This window comes from Dermacentor silvarum, chromosome 8 (genome assembly GCF_013339745.2).
Source record: "Dermacentor silvarum isolate Dsil-2018 chromosome 8, BIME_Dsil_1.4, whole genome shotgun sequence".
NCBI lineage: Eukaryota > Metazoa > Arthropoda > Arachnida > Ixodida > Ixodidae > Dermacentor > Dermacentor silvarum.
Genome location: NC_051161.1, coordinates 42,580,982 through 42,602,328, shown reverse-complemented (window position 1 = coordinate 42,602,328; position 21,347 = coordinate 42,580,982). Strand labels below are relative to the sequence as shown.

The following is a 21,347-nucleotide window of genomic DNA, read 5'->3' as shown; positions in this document are numbered from 1 at the left end:
CCGCTGATAGTAATATATAGCACAAGCTCTCGAAGAAAGAATGGCGGCGGCTGCACTCATATTTCGAAATGGCAGGCGATCGGAACCTGCTGGCCGCAGTTTTGAAAGAGCTACGCCGCCGCATTTAATTCTTTAGATGACGTTTTTAATGGAAACTTGCAGCTTGATGCGAGGAAAAACTGAGAACAAAAATTGAAGATAATGCCAATTTGATTTTTGGAGCAAAGCGATGTCGCAACTGCCAACGCCTGCTTCAATGTAGTTAACTTTTGCACTTCTTGAAGGGCAAGTTGAAATAAACTACTGATAAAACAACCCCTTTTTCGCAGGACTATCGAATTCGTTCTAAACGTGTTCCACTGTATTCATTACTATTTTCAAATATAAGGAATAACAACAGAAAGCAGTTGTTTCTCATTTACAACTTCCTCAGTTAACTGGACGCCCGATTGAGAACGGCACTACATGCATGTATACCAAATAATGAAAATAAGCCTAGTTTTTCTAACAAGTGGACTCCACACAAACTTTCACTTCGCTTTGTTTTAATTAAAAACTGATAACATATTCGATATTCGAAGATAATTTTTCTCAAATATTCGTATTCAATTTGATCCAGAAATTTCACTATTCAACGACCCCCTACTTGGCACCCATTATTAAGGCACATTCCAAGCTGTACTTCAGTGATACCTTGTTTGCATGCGAGAAGGTGTATTCTTTCCCTCTGAACACGCCCTGTATCGTGCAAACCTAAACTAATACGCACCTTTCGGCGACTATCATCCTTACGGTCGAAAGCGCAGCGTTGCTTGCATTGCTCGCAGCTCACAGGAGGTCCGTATCTTTTCTCTGAGTTGGTACATCGCTGGCATTTGCTGCCGATGAAAGCAGCAATGATGTTGCAGTATTCACATGCTGTCGGCTGATTTTGAACAGAGAGAGAAAGAGAAACATAGATTCAGCACACCGGACACATGCACCATCGCCCTCGGATGGCAGATACCCGTACCTTTCCATAGGCTTTCACATTCTGCTCACACTTCTTGCAGATGACCACTGTTCCGAGTTTGCCACTTCAAAATTAAAAAAAAAAAGAAAAAAAAAGAAAAACAAATAATAGGTTTAGTAAACCTTGCCAGTGACTCAAGAACGCTGTACAGTTTGGTACACTCTTATGTAAGACATCTGATTGGTAATTAAGGCAACATGGCCACTGCATTAAAAAAAAACTTTATCGACAGAAACTGGTCAACATGACGCATTATCCACGCTGCACACACATGAAAGAATTCTTTAGGCCTTCATGCCATATCTCAGCTGTATAAATGTCAAAATAATACAAGACAGGCGTTTCCTTTGAAGGCTAACGGCAACGAAATTTTGGACAAAGTAAAAAGCCCAGTTTAAGATAATGCAAATATAGAGGAACCTCTGTGCAAAATTTTGCAGTTTGAAATACAACTGAAAAAAAAAAAAAAAACTCACAACTACTACTCGCCGGAAGCGACCCATGACCTAACACGCAGTGCCACGGCATGACTTCCGAGATTGCAATGAATGGAACACCTGTACAATCTCGGGGGCCACGCTACTGAGTAGCATAGATACGGTGGCCACCACGGTGTGCCATGACGAGCCCTCTCGTTATTTAAACGCTCAAACTACCGCGTGCTCCGACTGGTCTCTGTGGTCGGTCCAGACGTGGCGACATGAGCCAGCCCGAGCGCGTGGTGCCTGTGGCGCACTGAGAAGTCTCTCATGGGACATGCTGTTTAAAGGCCATTAAAAAAAAAAAAAACTATACAATTACCAGCTTTGGACTTTGCCACGATTCGTTCTATGGTCAAATTTAGCCAGAGTGAAATTTCGTTGTAGCTGGCCTTAAATATAGCAATTCAACCAGGTCACACATCTTAATAAGCACAATTTTAGTAATGCATACACAGTTACTGCAACACAGGTGGAAGCTCTTCTGGCTGCTCTTAGAATGCCACACATGTTAACATTTTATGGCTGATTACAGTATTTGAAAATGATTTGAAAATGAAGAGGAGGATAACGTCATAGAAAAATATATATAAATACAGACCTTTCTTGTTGGAATTCTGTTCGGCAGTAGGTGCACTTGACGATGGGAAAAGCGCCTCGGCAGTCCTATTAAAAAAAGACCGAAAAAAGAAGGGTAAGTAGACGTCATAAACATGTGACGGATGCCAATGCAAGACTGTATAATGATGCTAAAATAATATGGAGGCACAGCTCAGAGTGAGGAACGAGTAAAATTATCTTGTAGTGGGAACAGTGCGAGAAGCGAGGACAGACACTAGAGTGCCGAATGCAATTAACTTAGACAAAGGAGGGAAAAAAAAAAGAAAGACTACACCTTCAAGTTTGAGCACAGGCAACAGTGAAACCTCGCAACGGAAGGCAGCAGCCTAGCTGATGACAAGAGGTCACTGAAGCCACCTCACTATTATGGAATGCCAGCGATAGCCTGGTAAATGTCTCTCTCAACAGATGTACGTCACTGCTTGTGTCTCAGCTTCAGAAAACGGGACCAGTCTCCACCAGGGCTTAACAAATGATGCCAGGCTGGCCAATCGTACACTTTTAGTTAAGATCATGAGTCTTCTGTCTCACATTCTCAAAATTTGCTGTATAGTTTTAGGTAGCTTTCGTCCACTTCCTAAATTGAGTGTGATCTTGGAGAGTATTGTAGCATTGCAACAGGTGTTATAGTTCAGTAGTGTAATGTATGGCGATTGCAGCAGCTGCATGTTTGTTTATCTTGGTCCATATGCAACTGACAGAGAGGAAATTGAGATACACACACAGACCTGAGATGTTCCCACAATGAGCAGTGCCTCCACACAACCTTCAGCCACAAAATTCAGTGCCCATATTTTGTTAACCTTTCTTTTTATTTTTATAAAATCGTGCAAACTGGACAGCTTTGTGTGTTGTTTTTAACAATTTTTTTTCTTTCCAAAAATTGCTGCTGTTACATTTAGAGAAACTTTACTATGCAGGATGCCCCCCATCCCCCACTTCTTGTCTGGCTTATGAAATGGCTGTATTGAACAATGAGCAAGGCGAAACTTTGACACATTTATGTTGAAAGGCCTATCACAATGTCCACTACTACAATTACAAAATAAACATTCGATCTGGAAAACAATGCAGAAATTCATTGGATATTTTTTAAAAACATGGTGAACATTAATCAGCATAAGATTGAATAAAAATTACTCGTAAGGAGGAAAAAAAAGTAAATATTTTAATTTAGAACTCATGAGGAGGCACACTTCTGAAGAAAAAAAAAAAATGCAACTACGACCTTTTTACTGTATGCTTAAGACCCCCCAAAATACTCAAGATTTTGCTGTTAGTGGTTATTTGCTAGTGTTACAGTTGACCAAGCAAGACTCGCTCGCACAGGGTCAGACCCACTCGCAGCCACAACACTATGAGAGACTCAAAACAACACACAATGCGATCCAGCTGCAGGCCACTAGGCCTCAAGACAAAAAGCCAATGGACAGAACTCGGGCATCGCCTTACCTTTGCCAAGAGGCACTGAGCTCTCTAGTGTGGAGGCACTCTTCATGGTGGGCTGTACAGGCTGTGAGACAAGAACAGAGAGCACCACGACAATCATGGGTGTGTTCTAATAATCACTATAGAAGATAAAGATGACAGCTTTGCAAAGATAACATCAAAGTCAAGAACAATGCAGGGTACTTTTCTGTCAAAACAAGATGCTGGCCTGTTAGCATGGCAGAAACTGTGCACAAGAAACCATCGTCATGCTCTGTTGAATTCATAGTAAGCCACATTGCATTTTTCTTAGGTTAACAAAGGCAAGCAACTTAAAATGTAGGAATAATATATTTCATAAAAAGCTTTTTTGGCGACGTGAGGTGGCACCAAGTTGCAGAGACAAAACTCAGTCTCGAAGCTGTCTTCGTAGTCATCAAGGTAGACCATCCACAATGCTGGCAAAAATTAAAAATGTATTTCCTCTGGCCCATTTGAGGTAAGCCACTACATATGGCAACAGGGGAGCATACAAATGGCAGGGACGGCACATGCAACAACACCAATAGTATATACAATATCACTTGACTTCAAATGTTTTTTTACCAAACATGTGTATACAAATATATGCGTGTATGGATATTACAGCCAGCATCAAAAGCATACGGGACACTGCTGAACGAAACTGTCCATACAAGTTTGTGTTTCCAGAGTTCACGGAAATTAATCTTTTTTTGGAAATCCTCTGCCCTATAAACTTTTGACATATAAACATGCTTTCCCAAGGCTCAGACGGCTGTAGCAGAGAGAAACCTGGTAAATCTTCCAACACTTGAGATGTAGATTCTCTGTTCCTCCCACAGTGTTCCACATATGAGCCATTCTCAAGACCCGTCCAAGCCAGTTGATACATGGCAGGTAGAATTACTTCCTTGTGACTATGCAACAAAAGTCAGCAAATAAATTAGGCACTATTTAAAAGTTGAATAAACGTACTAAATTAGGTTCTAAAATTATGGTACCGACAATACAACCTTTATGAATGGTTAGCCTTTGTATGGTAACCATTCAAGGTTGGCATCTAACCAACGGTGCTAGAAGCCTCGACAACTGCTGCTTCACCATTTGCTCCAAAGACAAAGTGCGCACAGCAGGAAAAACTCATCATCACGAACAATTGCACAGTGTCTAGCATCTGTGACTGTCCTGCATGTGTGTCCATGACATCACTGCTGGGGCATAATAGAAGGGGCTTCAAAAGCCAGATCTTGACTTGCGCTTCGCTCACACTTCACATGCTCAAATGGCTGCGGAGAACTCGGATGCTTCACTCAAGTGGCTCTGTAGTGGAGTGTAGACAGCATTTTACATTCTGGCGTCATTGCGAGTGCAGCGCGCATTCGTACTAGAACTCGCATTGAGCAGCCATGCGTAAAAGTTAAAGTACACAAGTCGGAGCAGAGCGGATCATAAACACTCTGCTAAAAATGCCATTTTATGCTAGACTGTGGGCTCACTGCTGCACACATTTGGCTCACATTCATGGCAGCATTGAACATGGTAAGAAGACATTTGCGATTGAAGTCAAAGGGTTGCAGTGGCTCATTTAAGGTTCCATTACTCTCTCGGAACCCACACATAAAAACATGCGACGTGCTTTGCACAAATCCTGCTCGTCATGAGACAAAGAACAAACAGCACAGAAGGTAAACACTAGCCACCATCACATTATGCCCTATTACATGTTTAATGCATTTTATTGGCTACGAAACATACTATATCACCTTGACAGTGTTAGGCGCTCCTTGGCTGTATGTGGCTCTTTTAAACCAAGAACACTTCTCACCATCAAAAAAAAAAAAAAAAGTTCACATTACAACAGTAGTCCTGTCCTAACAAAGCTGAACATTGCAACTTGCCACAATTGTTCAATGCAATCAATACTTTTGAAAAGTATTAGGCTGGCTTTGTAACACAAAAGTATTGTCCAAACAATAGTAAGCAGTGTTTAACTGTAAAGCAATATTTAAAAGCAAAACACAGCACAGAGGCTTCAAAAACTAAATGATTACACTTAATTTAACAGCAATGGCATATGAGCAAACATTGTATTTAAATGTACTCAACACTTTATTTTGACTAATACAGTATTAAAGAATAGACGAGCATCAAGGAACACACAAGTAACATTCATAAGGTGTGCATACTATAGTTCACCAACAGCCCTGAGCTCATGTGTGCCACTCACATCATACCGCTTGATCCTGATGGTAAACTAGAACTAGGTGCTTAGGTGGCATAGTGTACGAGCAATGCAGATTGCAACATTTCCACAAACACCGCTAGATTAGCTGAAGATCATTAGCAAGTGTATTGCAAGCACCTTGTTATGTTAATTTTTGTGCCGGCTGAGTGAAAAGCAATGGCCTGTGCAATAGTCTTCCATGCAAACCTTGTATAAAACAAGCGGAGCTTTATGTTAATCATGCACGAACGGTATAAAACAATTCACACAAAGGCTGTCCCACAAAGCAAGAATGGTGATGTTTCAACAACATTGTTATTGGACGTTAAAAGCCCTGTCAGTGTTCCCCATGACCTGTGCTGTTCTCTTGCCTTGTCTGCATTACACTGGTATTCCAAGGTTGTAGTCTAACAAGCCTACATCGCAACACCAGTTGAGCTCACTCCCTGGGTTCCTTTAGTAATGACAATTACCCTTGGAAGTTCTCATGTGTTAAAGGAACCAATACCCACTGCCTAGAAAGCATGAAATGAATAACTCGTAATCCATAAGAGTGTTTTAGCGTAACGTATACATAGTAGCACAAACACAAGCACAATACCAGATGACATATTTGCCATGACAACACTAGCGGAGATACGATGCGACACTGTGGTCAACGATAATATAGATTTTGCATAGATTTTTCTTTAAAACATTACTTCTACGGCACTCTTTAACCTAGAAATTTTCAATCTTATCCTTTTGTTAGGCCAGTTTATAAAAAGAAAGAAATTTGAGGCTTTATGCCCATAACCGTTGACACTTAGTATTCAGAGAACTATCCGTATAGATACCATTTGCGGCATTCGTTGCATATTTAACTTGCCATGAGGTCAATCTAGCAACCCACACTGGGAATGATAACCTCAAAAATGCCTGCTTGAGGACACAGCCCCTCATCTCCCAATCTTGAGCACGGTGTAATGCCCGATAATTATAGCACTGGACATCTGGCGGCTGTCATAAAAATTAGTAATCAAACAGACTGCATGTCATACAATGGCACAAGGATGATTACAAATAGCTCAGGCATCCTGAGCAGCCCTTATGATCTTTTACCCATTTGCATTCAAAATACAATTAAGATGCAGTGCAGTATAAAACCAATGTTAGCAAGTGCGAATGAAATGATGAAATCAGTGACACAAAAGCAATTATGCATATTTGGCCTTCATTACGTGTATTGGAAAATGAAGACACTGGGCAAGGTATATACCCAAGTCAGTTAACATATATAAATAGCTGCAAAGACTTGAACTACACTGAGTTGAATAGCTGATAGGCAACTCAAAACACACACACACAGCCGAACCTGGACATATCGAATTACTGTGTATATCGAACCAGCTCTAAAATCCCCTTGAAAATCCCAAGCAAATGTATAGGGCTGGTGCATGCGTATATAGAACGACCGTTCACCAGTTCATTAGATATACCATGCCGAAGACCTCAAAGTGCACTTTTTTGTGCACCTTGAGGTCCTCTGGCACCTGAAGAGACGAGAATCGCACGCCGGGAAAGTACAGAGGAGCGCACTGAGCGTGTGGCAAAGCAACACCACCTAGAGGAAAGTCTAGTGGCGTTGAGCGAAAAGGGGAAGTAAAGCCCCTATAGGGGGAAGGGGAAATGAGGTGATGTGTCGCGGCGACCCATACGCATGCCTGCCAACCTGGGGCATGTGAAAATCTGGAGACTCACCGTGGGGTGGGGTACTCTTTTTTTTCATGCAGCACATGCGATCTGTCTAGTATTCAAGATTACACAGATCTTGTCTGCAATTTGACACCGGTATATCAAGTGAACACAATGCGTCCAGCACGATGTTGCCAATTTGTTGGCCAGTAGCCTCCCCTTGAAGTGCTTGCATGCACAAGTTCGCTTTCAACCCGCCCGCATTTCTCTATGTAGTAGGTTGCCACGGCAGGGTAAAGGTGCGATGAGGTGTCAATGCTGCCGTCGACTGCAAGGGCGAAAACACGACGCTTCAGGCTTTCCACCATTGCACCTTGCGCCTCTGTAGCCATTTCACGGACGAAAGCATTTGTCTTGGTTCAGTAGCATCCATAGCGCTTCGCACTTCGGGAACATATTGAGCAGAAGTGGCCCAACGTGATCACTCACGCTCAGCGACGAATTGTGCTCGATGAGAAATCCAGTGAAGAGGCACTCCACACGCACAACACTGTCTTCAATGCTGTTGTCAAAGAAGCTACTCATGGCCCTGTGCTTCTCAGCTGCACGAAGGAAGTTTTGGTGCTTAGTAGTCGCTAAATGCAGTTTTATGTCTCCGTTACCGCCGTGCGCCATGCTTACGTCGCATGCGCAAGTCATGTGAAATCCAAACTGCTCGCCTTTCCTGGACGGCACGAAACACGGGAATTCTGAAGTGTAAGACTTAAACACTGTAAATACTTCTACAGCTTCGATGACGCCAAGACGGCTGTGAAAAGCACAATTTTATCACGTGCACTCCTCAACGCATTGCTCCCGTCAGAGGCAAACTGAGTTCTGCAGTCAAACGGCTTGGATTCCAACCTGACTTCGCCTAGCTACCTAGCTCCTGATGGCAATCATGATGCGGCTGTGCTGCATCACGGGGCTTTGGTTTAATTTTTTTCGGAAATGGGGTTGGGGCGGTTTATCGGTAGATTTATGGCCGTGCCCGTACGATCGGGAGGATAGATCAGAAATCGGGAGTCTCCCTATCAAATTGGGAGAGTTGGCAGGTATGCATACGCTTGCTTGTGCATTACCAGCATTCCCGAATGGAACCCCCCCCCCCCCCCCGTCACTAACTTTTTTTTTTCCTTTCGCGTTGCTTGCTTCTCACGCGCCTCGTATGTGCGGTCAGTTCAGCCCCGTCGAGCTGTTCGGCTAGCCCACGTGCTACCTTGGATGTCCAACATTCCTTCTTTCCAATTTTCGTGGCCGCATCGTGAAACTTTGAGTTGATATGGAAGGTGCAGGGCTTTCGCACCGCGACAGTTTTGACAAGATCGAAACTAGCATCTTCCAACTTCATTTCACAGAAAAAGACGCAAACCAGGATCAGCAATTTTTTTTGCACCTAAATAAAGTGTGCTTGCTCTTTTCTTTCCTAGCTTGCATGAAGTAACTTAGCGGCCCTCGAACGCACTAATTGGTAAGCCTTCGTTTGCCTCAGGGCCTATTATTTCATATATCGAATTACCTATATATCAAACTTTTTTTGTGATGCCCTTCAGATTCGATATATCCAGGTTCTATTGTATATATATTCTGGTGTGTTACGTGCCAGAACCACGTTCCGATTATGAGGTACACCATAATGGGGAGCTCCAGATTAATTTTGACCACCTGGGGGTCCTTTAACGTGCACCTACAGCACACAAGCGTTTTTGCATTCCCGACCCATTGGAATGTGGCCGCCAAGGCAGGGATCGGACCCGCAGCCTCGAGCTCAGTAGCTTTGGAAGAAAAGGTGAAGGGAAGGCTATAGAAGTTTCAGGATAATCATAGAACATCACTTGAACTGGGATAAATCATATAATCAACATTTTAGTTAACCCACTACGTCGTCAGTGTAAAAGAGGCCGAGCACTGCAGGCCAGAGCACGCAAATTCTGGCAGACTTCTCAGTGTTTCTGCAAATTGATTGCCTTTCCAGAGACGCATCCAGTTTTGGCTCCTCAATAATGCAAGGAATATGGCCAAACGCAGATGTTTAGAAGACATTCACACAGAAGAAGACTTGTAACATGACCCCCACAGTTTCTTCGCAACTACGTATTTGAAAAGCTAGTGCTGCTGTACACGTGGGAACACCCAAATGAGGTGGCAGCAGATTGACATCTTTCCTTTGCTCTAACAGCGAATAAAACTGATTTTCCTATACTAACTATAAAAACATTTTTTTTTATTACGCTACGAGCGCTTAAGTTGAGTTGTGCAATTAAAGGTAACACGAACTGTACCACCACTAAATTTGGAAGATAAAATACCAGGTCTGCACTCACTGTGCGTCAATTTAATGCAAGTAAACAATACTTAGATTTATTATGGGGAAGCAACGACTTGTGTGCGAATGACCTGCTTTAAGTCAGGCCGTGTTCGAAACAAGCCTCGCAAACCAACATACTACCATCCCCATGTTGGCACAGCACAGTCACACAGACGGTGGGCACCAGACTTCCCTCTAGGTAATATGGTTAGAAACTCTATGGTGACCACATTTCATATTCAAAATGCTGCGTCAACAGGCTGTACCGTAAAATGGCACCACTAGAGCGTCTGTCAACATGGCAATGCATTACAAATCGCACGAAAAAAACAAAAAACCCTGCTCGGCAGGTTCCTACAATTTGGTCTCGGGTTTCCTAATTTTACAAATGACACATGTGAACAAAAACGAACATGCAGCCCATGACAGTAGTAACACGCGATACCTTAAAGCACTTAACATTTGATTTCAAGCATTTTCATGTTTCACTTGCTTTAGGGGCAGCAAATTACAACTGCCGGATTCTAACACATTGTAAATAGCAACAACATAGTGGAGACAAGTCACATATGCAGTGTCAAGGGTCAGTGAGTGAAGCCACCTTTCAGACTATCAAGTTTACCACACTCAGTTTCACACTTAGCAGGCAATGCACCCAGTAGTGCGGTCATAAAGTCTCAATCTGTGCTTCGCAGTGCAGTTGTTCCTTATCCGAGATTCTTTCCATGGAATAAGTACTTCATAAATCACAACTACAACTCGAGGACATAAGTTAACATCAAACCACGTATTACCTGTGCATCTTTGTGCTCCCAGTTGTGTAATGCAAAATTTTTCGGGCACTAGCCAAGTAGTGTGCTGTGGCCGTTGGTCACAAAAATGTCATTCTGCTTGTCTGATGGCAAACATGTTAAAATCTGCAATGCTTTCTGTGTAATAATTACATCATATTTTTGAACAACATTAGAAGGCTTAAAAGTTACATAGCCTATATTTTTATTTTGCATGTGATGCACTACTTTTTGGTCTCAATTGTGAGCAACTAGAGAAGTCTATTATTGTGTTGCCTGCTATGTATCAGACATAGTATAGGTCTTTGAGTAGATTCATCTGAGGAGACTGTCAAGCCGTTTCACGACCCAATTTATGCAGCAGTGGTGGCAGTTTTTCATTGGCACAATACATCAAATAAAACAGCGACTACTGAACAACATGACAATTGCTGTGACATGGGGCTCTGAAGAATTCCTTTACAATTTCATCGGACCAACATTCTCTTGCTTTTCCATTCCGAAGGGGCAGCTACCACAGTAGAACTAAAACTGATAAGATTCAGTATCAAACATTCACGGTCAGGCTCAACATATGTATTCAGTCAATGAAGTAAAAACGGTGTGATTTTCACAGAGGACTCGCTAATTCTCGTTTAACATTGCATAAACCGTTCACTTCTAAATACGGCCTTTTCGTGCACAAGAAATTTGCAGGACCAGCTGCGACTGAAATTTGACTTGACCCAACACTTGCTCCACCGTCTCGCGATAACGTAAATTCTTACTACGCATTTAAAGCCCCTTCGCACAAGACCAGGCGTGTCAGGAAACCCAAGTGGATAATACGCGATTTTTGACATGATCAACTTCTGGTGCTTGTCATGCGAGCCGAGGTTTTCCATAAGCTTGCTAACCCACCCATATTCGGATTAGTAGCTAGAAGCTCCCTCTTGTCAACTGCACTCGCAAATGTCATAAGGCTTGCCAAGCCGCAGTGTAGAAAGATAGCGGCCATTATGACTCACTCTGACGTCAAACGAGCTTCTGAACATTGTTCTGTAGTCCGCTATGCAGCACCGAAGATTATTCACTGCGCATGCAACCTTGACAGGTGTGCGTGCGAATCACGCTATTCCCATACTTGCGCACACGACAAATTCAAAACGTAGCGTACAGTACCGCTACAAAGCTCATACAACGATCATTGCGCAAACCAGCGACCAGACATCAACCCTTATCTGAACGTTCTGCTTTTGATGATATCGCTCGAAGTGCGTTGGTACAGCGTATACAGCAAGGTAATGCACATTTACTGAAGTCATGGTTTTATAAAACAAGCGTCTTCCGGTCGCTTCAATTAAACGCAGCAGCACTAAGCCTAATGTTGAAAACTAGTCAGCCAGGATCACTGCACTGATGCTACTTTCCCAATTAACACGTACTGAGAGTAACGATAACTGCTCACACTGTACGCAGCTAATCCGCATAAAAAAATGAACAAGAAACTTGAGCACTGTTCACCTACTTTACAGAGCTGTTGCCCTTGAGAAAGTTCTTCGAATGGGTGCCTTGCGTTGCATCTTGTGCATGCGAACAATGCTGAGGCCATAAAAATGCTTTTAGCGTTAATACAGTTAAACAAATGAGGCGCCTGCGGGCCCACAAAACAAAATAAGCCGAAAGAAGTCACAACGCAGACTACGCCTTGCCCCAAAGTCAGATGTTGGTAGCGTCCTCCGACGATTTCTCCAATAACAAGTCAGCAATAACATCAAATAAATGCGTCAAATCCTAGTTTGTAGGTGGCGCCAGTAGTCACACAACGTTGCTAGCACACCATAGGATAGTTCCAAATAATAATAAGCTTTAAAATTCTCTTGGCAAATATGCATCCGTGTATGTCCGACGGTTATGATATTCTGGAGCTTATTGATCTAAGTAGCGTTTAAGAAGTCATGAGGCAAACGCAACGGTGGCGCAGCCATGTCGAACAGGTAGTAGCCTGATGTGTTGATAGATATGAGGCTCAAGACTATCCCCATTAGTTTGATGATCAGTCCGGGAACGGCCTGTAAGAAATAAAAATGAACAAGTATAGCAAATAAGACAGAATATGGCAAAAAAAAACAACAACAATGAAGGCACTTATTTTAAAAGGACCCTATAGAGTGTAAGCAATACGCACCATGTCGGTTGTCTTGATAAACTTTTCTGCGAAGACTATTTCGTTGCACACGCAGGAACGTGGGTACATAATCGACAATGTTCCGGCGTGGTAAACAGCGAGGATGAAGTACATTGGATGCACCTGCATGACGTCAGCCTTTCGCAGAAAAAAAAAAAAAAATGTTATATAACGGGACACACTGGCAGGTCCGCAAGCACCCACGTCGCCTCCTCCCTCCCCCCTTCCCCAAATTTCCCAATTCTCCACCCCTCTCTGCGTTTATCGGGTCATTCGAAACAAATATGGATACCAACAAATTCACGGTTTCCGGCATCTCAAAGATTACGCAAGGAAAAGTTTCATTTCTTGCCGTAAGACATCAATGGAATTCTATAACAGATGTAGGACGGGGGCGCTGTCGTCGTGCAAGAAACATAGCCTTCGAGCACGGCCGCCTGGATCGGCGCACGCGGCGGGACGCGGATCCAGGCGGCCGTGCTTCGAGGTTGGTCGGTGCGGCAGAGGCTGGCAGAGGTCGCTCTGCTAAATCAATATCGGAGGCGACGCAAAGTGCTTCGTTTTTCAAGGAAATGCGATGCCCGACCCCGCTAAATATTTTTTAAAAATTCGAAGCGCTCCTAAAAGTCGCTAATGTTTACCGTGGAGTCTATACAATCAATAATTGCCTTTCTACGGAAATGAATTGTAGCACATGTACCCACAGTTTTGAGATAATTATAGGCAAATTCCTATAGAAATACATAGATGTTCTCTCTCTCTCACTTTTTTGTAAGCATCCCTTATGCTGAGCCATGAGGAACGCCATTGTATTTCGTTTTGTGAAGAATATAACAAAAGTGCTGGGTAGTCTCATGGTGGAGCTTGAACATTTTTCAAGATAGAAAAGATATATAGGTCGTGGGGGTGGAAAGCGTCAAACATTGGGAGAGAAATCCTTCAAAACACTACAGTTCTACATTATAGGAATGGCTATATGCTGTGCTGTTGCCGAAATTGATGTGAAAGATCACTTTGTGCACCCGAGCGACGTGATAAGCTTCATTTATCAATGATGTTTATCAATGACGGTTGCACTCACGTACGTTCCATCGATTCAACATCGTTCCAACACACACACACACACACACACACACACACACACACACACACACACACACACACACACACACACACACACACACACACACACACACACACACACACACACACACACACACACACACACCACACACACACACACACACACACACACACACACACACACACACACACACACACACACACACACACACACACACACACACACACACACACACACACACACACACACACACACACACACACACACACACACACATATATATATATCATCGCACGCGTAATGCGAAGAAATGGGTTCGTTCCCCACCTGCGGACAGTTGTTTTTTCATCCATTTTCAGTTCCATGAATTTATCATTTTTAAATTGAGTTAGTAAGTACAAGTAATTTCCCCTAGTTGTCCTTGATGTCATTGTTTGTTGGCTTCTTAAGATAATAAAAATCGGGCCACTCTGTTCCCTTTCTTCTCGTTCATATATATATATATATATATATATATATATATATATATATATATATATATATATATGAACACACACACACACATATATATATATATATATATATATATATATATATATATATGTGTGTGTGTGTGTGTGTGTGTGTGTGTGTGTGTGTGTGTGTGTGTGTGTGTGTGCGCGTGCGCTCGAGCGGCCAGTCGCGAGGCACTTTTGCGTGTATTCGCGGGCTTCTTTCACGCACGGAAAAACACTTTTATGTAGCACGTATTGAGCAACTGAAAGCTGTATCGGGAGTTTTTCATGTTGCTCTATTGTTTTCTCATTGAAAATTTTCATCTAATTTTAATATTTCAGAAGTTGATTAATTAATTAAGACTAATTATCGAATTAGGCGGAATGCAAAAAATATTCTGAGTATCTCTAAGCGACCGCAAACAGCATTACCGTGGTTCTGTTGAGCTAGGTGGCATTTGCATATTTTTAAAGTTTGGCTATAGTTACGTGGAACACCCTGTATATATATATATATATATGTATACATACATACATACATACATACATACATACATACATACATACATACCAGTGGCGCACCGACGGGGGGGGATTCGGGGGTTGTAACCCCCCCCCCCCCCCCCCCTTTTGTTTAACCCCTTTTCTTTCCTTACGCATTTTAGTACTGCAACTAAGATGTAAGACGCGCAATCGTCTGCACACTCACAAAAAGCGCATTTTTTGACAATTTCCCGTGAAGAAATCGAAATTAGTGCTGTTTAGATGGTATTGGCAAACTGTCAACCCCCCCCCCCCCCCCTGGCAGAGATCCTGGGTGCGCTACTGATACATACATACATACATACATACATACATACATACATACATACATACATACATACATACATACATACATATATACATACATACAAGTTGTCCTTAATTGCTCATTGTGTAAAGCTTCTTTTGCCTCAATTTGACGATGTCTTTCATCGTGGCCCGCACGCTATGTTATTCAAGCCACGCATCTTGTCTGTGAATAAGATGCATAAAACTGTGTGACGACGAAAAGCAATCTGCGAAAGACAGGTTATCAGGAACCGCGGGTAGAAAGGCTAAAATGAGGGAAGTCTGCAGAGCCAGAAGGAACAACCTCGCCGCGAGGTTTGCCGCGCGGCTTAAATCATTGAAGACGTCAGGCTTCAGTGTTCTCGCTCTCACCAACGAATATCTCAAGTTGGAGCCGTCGCTGAGCTTGCAACAATAAGACCCTGCAACGGACAGCTTTGTAAAATAAAAGCGGCTCGCGTAAACAGGTGCAGTAATGTGTCCACTGCAGCAACACGTGAATGAATTCCAAGGCATCTCGAACAAACCAGTTTATTTATCCCCGGAACTTCGCCAAAATGAGCGAGTTCTTGAGTTAATCACTTTGTCGCTTTTAGGCTTTCGATGGATTATGCTATTCGAATATGGGACGAGAAATCAGAAGCACTTCGTTAGATCGAAACTTTCACAAAATCTAGTTTCGTTAAACCGAAGTTCGTCTGTATAACCATATCGTACAACATTCTGGATTGACTCAATGTGCGTGTTTTGAATCATTTTAAAGCTGCGTGTGTTTGTGTGATGTTATTGCTGACGCACTCAAGTCACACGTGAGCGCTAAATCGACGTACTTACCAGGTGAGTAACGTATGGCGCGAAGATGGCAACCACGACCGTGTTCTGGCAAAGCTCACACATGACCGACGTGACGACGGAAATGACAATCTGCACGTAGAGGGGCTTGGGCAGCGAGTGTTCGTACACTTCGTCCCTCATCAACTGCTGCAGGCCGGTTGTCTGCGTACAACACAACGCACTTCGTTAGTGTGGGCTCAGTCGACACCACCTAGATAGCACAAGACCTGTGCAGTTCAATCCATGACGTCATGCTACCTTTCGTGACTACCATAGAATCTAATGGGAATGCTTCGGAGTAAGCCCCGGTGATTTTGACGTCACCGCTTTCGTCACGCCGGGCCTGAGAGTGAAAATTTCAGTCAGCACTACGTCATAAAGTATAGTGCACAGACGTGCTGTCTAGGAGGCGTTGGCTCAGTTCAGTTTACTATACTTTCCAACAGTGAGAGGATTACAAATCGATCATATATACAGATGAGACTACAACGGGACATTCGGTTAATAACAAGAATAGGCAAACATGTGCCAGAAAAAGCGAACAAATTAAATGGACATTGTAAGTAAAAAAGAAACAAAGCAAGAACAGCATCGGGTGAATTAAAAATGCAAAGCCCTAATTACATATAATAAAGAAACGAAGTAGTGTATAAAATTATAGTCATACAGGTACGCTGCAGCTCAAGTTTAAATGCAGAAAAGAAGGATGAAGGTCTTAGAAAATAAAGCAGACTGTCAGACAGTTTTACAGCAGCAAATGAAGATGTCATTTTTTCATTATGAAAACGAAATTCTGGCAGTAGAAAATTGGAATTAAGTACAAACAATGTAATGAATATTAGAAACGTGGAGAAAATGGATTCGTGGGTAAGCTGCTAAGCAACCTACAAAACAAGACTGTGATATAATAGCTGAACAAGTTCGTCATATGTAGAAAAGTTGTTAGGCAAAGCAACAATCAACATCACTCGAGTTTGATTTGCTTGGTTTTGTATGCGCATGCTGAATGGACGACAAATGGCAGTAATATGTGTATTTCGCCAAAGAAATACTAAGTGATGTTTGTTATAGATGAAATAAAGTTATTAGGGTGATAACGTGTCTTTGGGAAAATATGATCTTAATTTGATCAGTGAACATTGCCTCGTAGTAAAACTTGTGCATACGCAGTTATACCAGAATATTTGTAGCACCGGCACGAAACGTGAAATGGACAGGACGAGCGTTCGTTTTCGTGTTTCGAGAACAGCACCGTTTTTTCATGGGCGCCGCCATTGCGTAGGCAGTGGCGCCATCTATGGGCAGTTGGCATGCTGGCTTGGGCGAACGCCCGTGTTGCATGCTACGATATACGCTCGGCGGCAGTATCTGGTGGATTTTTTCGCACTCGCGCGGTCTATTTAGCATGAAATGGCGTCTTCTACGTGGGGAATGGTCCTGTGAGGCGTATTGAAGGAATTTAAGCCTGAAGCAATTAAGCGGCTGGAGTAACTGCTGGTGTTAGGGCGGACGGAGCACCCAGCGCGAGGTGGGCGCGTTTGTTTGAGCTTATACAATCAGCCTCGGATATTAGCTAGGTATTTCTGAAAATTCGTTTCACGAATGTTACCTTACTGCAGCATTCTCAGCACTGTATTTCTAAGCTCTGCTTTAGCTGCAACGAGTAGTTACGAAACATTTGACGATCCTAACATCGTGGGTACCATTCTGCTGGAGAATAAGTCGTGCTGTTTACTTTGACAAGCGTTCAAGTTGTTATCTGTAGATACATTGGGTGACTGCCTTGTTTGCTGGGCAAGGTTTCCGCCCACAAATAAAATAGTTTGGTACCGTACAGTGGGAATCACACTTTTCGAGTGGTCGAACGACCAGCTGCAGACTGTGCGAGCACCCGAGGTGGTACTAAATGCTGTGTTATAGATCTGTTTGTTCTATATAGCGTATGGTCCAAGAGGTCCAAGCATACGGCACGACCATGCGGAGTCTTAATGGGTCGTTATTCCGTGTTCTGTTTTATTTTGCCGCAAAAGGAGGACATATGAACTCTTTTTTTCCCTTTCAGTCTCCTAAGTTCAGTCATTTATGACGCATTCACCCACGTTACGGAAATTGTGCACTTGCTGATGGATTCTCTTTATGCGATCCCCTTCGTATATTGTGTCTTACAGGGCAAAAAAGGCAATGCTCATCTAAGCACGAAGCAATTGTGTGTATCATGTTGGCTTGCCAACCGCAGTGCTCGCTGTGTTGAGCAAAGCCTTCGGCCTCTTGCAGGAGGCTAACGTAGACATAGTTATTTGAAGTCTACTAGACTTAAAATGCGTGAAATCGATGCCGGTGGCTGATGCAAATGTTTTACAACAACTCTTCGTCGAGTGCAAACCGATACACCCAACATAGTTCACAACACATACACACACCGCGGCTGATGATGCGCGTCACATTTTTGCACATCCAAGAGACATTTCCAGATACGTAGCTGCTGCTGCGCCTAAAGGCTACACAGTGGTTGTTCGACGACCTCGTAAGAACTGACATCCCGTGAACTGCACTCGGAACTAGCTAAAACACCTCCGAATCGTTCCGTTCCGTAGCGTGCGACCGGCAACACATTCAAGCCGCGCCGCGCCGGCTCGCACAAGCCAGAGAGGAGGAAAGGCTCGTCGCGCGCCCTTTCCTCCTCGCCCGATGAAAAGGTCTATACTAGCAAGACGCCACCGCCCCTGTACTCCAACCTATAGCGAACGCAGCATTGGCATCGCATTGAGAAAGGTAGTTGTGATGTTGAGAGGACATTTTAACGACTAATTAGGTACATTAGAAGCCCTGCCAGATCTAGTAAGATGGACACAGAAATTATCCCAATGAAATTGGCGCCAACAAAGACCTATAATTACAAACATTATACCTCTTGCGAAACATGCCCGTGTCCACTAATAGTCGTACTTTTTTCCACTTTGTTAAGTTAGACGTCTCGACACTCGTACTGTGATCGGCGACTGCGCGTGTATAATTGAGGGACACATACTTTAAGAACATTCGGAGAACAGTTAAATGAAGGGACCGCCAAGCATGCCTTTCTTTGTTTTTGATTATGTGGTTTCTTTCAAAAGTACTAATAATGCCGGCCAACGAATATTTCCAATAAATAACTTGGTCACATGATTTGCGAGCAGCTCTTTTGGTCAGTATATCGTCCAATGAGTGATTTAGCTTGTTTAAATAAAAGTGTGTTTTCAAAAGGAGACCATTGCGTTTGTGAAAGTTGCCAGAAAAATACCGAACTTTGGGCCATACCAACCAACACAAATCCCGAGTTATCCCCGGTTTTTCTCATTAATAACAACGTCCAATTGTTACTCACCGCGTAAAAAACAGAACCCGAAAACGAAGTGTAAGCAGACGCAATGCCGTATTTTTTTCCCCGTATCAAAATTCTCTCTGCCAGCTTTTCATGACGCATACGCTAGTATTTTAAGCGTAAAAAATGCACAAAGGCAAATACACTATGACTATACACCATACAGTCGACTTTCGTTAGTTCTCAACCTCGGTTAATTCGACTTTTCGCTTAATTCAAACGCACTGAAAAGTCCCGTCAGGAAATCATACATTGCTATGGAAGGAAAACTCGTTTAACTTGAATGCGAGCGTTGGTTTGGTTTATTCGACCCTTACTGACCCCCCGCTTTGCCCCCTCTTGTGCGTTGCAGTTACCAAAACCTTTAAAACTCAAGAAATGCAGCAGACTTGTTTCTCTTTTCTTGAAGATTTCGTCAGAGCCAACGACAGCGTCACGATGACACGCTGAGACAGCGTTTAAACGTGTCGGCGCTCTTCGCTACATGCTGGTTGAGTCGCGCTTCAAGAAGAAGCAAAAAATACATTATAGACTGCTTCAAGCAATAAACAAATATTCTAATTCCTTCAGTTTGCTGCCATTTGTTAATTTGACCTTTCGGATAATTCGATTAAATCTGGTGGTCGCTCGAGGGTCGAATTAACGGGATTCGACTAAAACTGATCCGAAACTGGGCTTTTGGTGTGGTACAAAATTTTGTTGCAGTTACGGTTCGTTCCATAACCTATGAGATTTCACTCACGCTAAACCATCTTCGAGGGAATGCGTACCTGGTACTCGAAGTTAAATATTTGATAATGCCAAAGCGCGTGCTATTTTCACTAGCAAGGTGTATCGATTCCTTGATGCGTTCGCCCACGGCTGACTCACTCGGAAGTAGGTGCTGAGCAGCACGCAGGTGTTGGCGAGCAGCAAGGTGTACCAGGGCATGCTGTTGTTCAGCTCGGTCCACGTGAGCAGCCGGCGGCCACGGTCGCATTGCGTCATCGACTCGGACGGGAACACGAAGAGCACAATCGTGAAGCCCACCCACAGGGCAGCTGTGCGAGCTGCGACCGCGAGGGTCAGCAGAGGAGGGAGCGAACGATTCACTTCACTTTATACCTTAAAGACCCCATTTCGGAGTATTACATTATGGGCGGTTATTATACAAGTAAGTACAGGTGATTACAAACATATAAGTGCAGGTGATCACAAAATATTTGTAGTCGTTTCAGAATTGGTTGGGCATGTGATGGCGGCAAATGCCTGAGATACGCCTGGTAACCCTTGTCCAAAAATAAAAATAAAAAAAATTGCACACACCATCCCTCATTGTTTCCGGCGTCCGCAATTGTTTATCGTTTATCGCTGTCCGGGAACGTAACATAAAAGCTGATGTCATTTAGTATTTTGGAGTTGGTACTTGACTATGCACCAGTGGCGCAACCAGAAAGTTTTTCTCGGGGGGGGGGGGGGGGGGGGGGGGCGCCCTTGACCGGGGACCGGGTGGTAGAGGTGCGCAGGCGGAGTCCTTGAACATGGAAATTTCGGGGGAGCCCTCCACTACGGCGTGCCTCATAATCAGCACTGGTTTTGGCTCGGAAAACCCCAGAAAGAAGAAGTCATTGTGGATGGTCTTAACTGCAACACCAGTGCATTTTTATTGTAGATTTTGGAGACATGCATCTCGAATTTGGTGTTAGCCTTGAGATTTCTGCTGAGCAGGCGTGACTTTACCACTGTTCTGCTTCAGTTTTGGCAAATCGGAACGTGTGTCCTAAAGTGAACAGTTAAAAAAAATTAATTAGCGAATATCTTTAATTATCAAGATAGACATTGTCATTATTCGCGCGAGATAACGCTCACCTTTGCAGGTAATCTATCTGAACAGGCCAAATTGTACTCCATGCAATTAAAAAAAAATGTTCAGACTGTCAAGGTCTGAATAGCTTTGAGGATGCGGCGGCTCTGCGTGGCTGTTTCGATCAGATGAACCT

The 21,347-nt window shown here is 43.3% G+C and overlaps 2 protein-coding genes across 2 annotated transcripts in view; both read right to left on the bottom strand.

The window, feature by feature from the left end:
• The window catches only part of LOC119461086 (protein FAM76B), a 29,340-nt gene extending 16,983 nt beyond the window's left edge, over positions 1-12,357 (bottom strand). Inside the window, exons 1-4 of the mRNA XM_037722270.2 lie at positions 12,105-12,357; positions 2,093-2,157; positions 1,013-1,076; positions 770-925 (exon numbers count right to left, since the gene is read on the bottom strand). Coding sequence (XP_037578198.1) covers positions 770-925; positions 1,013-1,076; positions 2,093-2,157; positions 12,105-12,188 — 369 coding nt within the window. The 5' untranslated portion in view covers positions 12,189-12,357. The remainder of the gene's footprint in view (positions 1-769; positions 926-1,012; positions 1,077-2,092; positions 2,158-12,104) is intronic.
• A 3,632-nt stretch (positions 12,358-15,989) lies between these two features.
• Positions 15,990-20,484, bottom strand: LOC119461087 (solute carrier family 13 member 4-like). Its single transcript, XM_037722271.2, has 2 exons — positions 20,239-20,484; positions 15,990-16,169 (listed from the first exon to the last, which is right to left on the bottom strand). Exons 1-2 carry the CDS (start codon positions 20,353-20,355, stop codon positions 15,990-15,992), a joined length of 297 nt encoding a protein of 98 aa, XP_037578199.2. The 5' UTR covers positions 20,356-20,484.
• Between the last annotated feature and the right edge of the window lie 863 nt (positions 20,485-21,347).

What these genes read in the sequence shown, in the direction of transcription:
- LOC119461087 (XM_037722271.2), bottom strand. Translation starts at nt 20,355, where the DNA reads ATGACGCAATGCGACCGTGGCCGCCGGCTGCTCACGTGGACCGAGCTG. An exon ending in TGCTCAGCACCTACTTCCGA is followed by an intron (nt 16,170 to 20,238) that starts GTGAGTCAGCCG and finishes TGTTGTACGCAG; the next exon opens with ACAACCGGCCTGCAGCAGTT.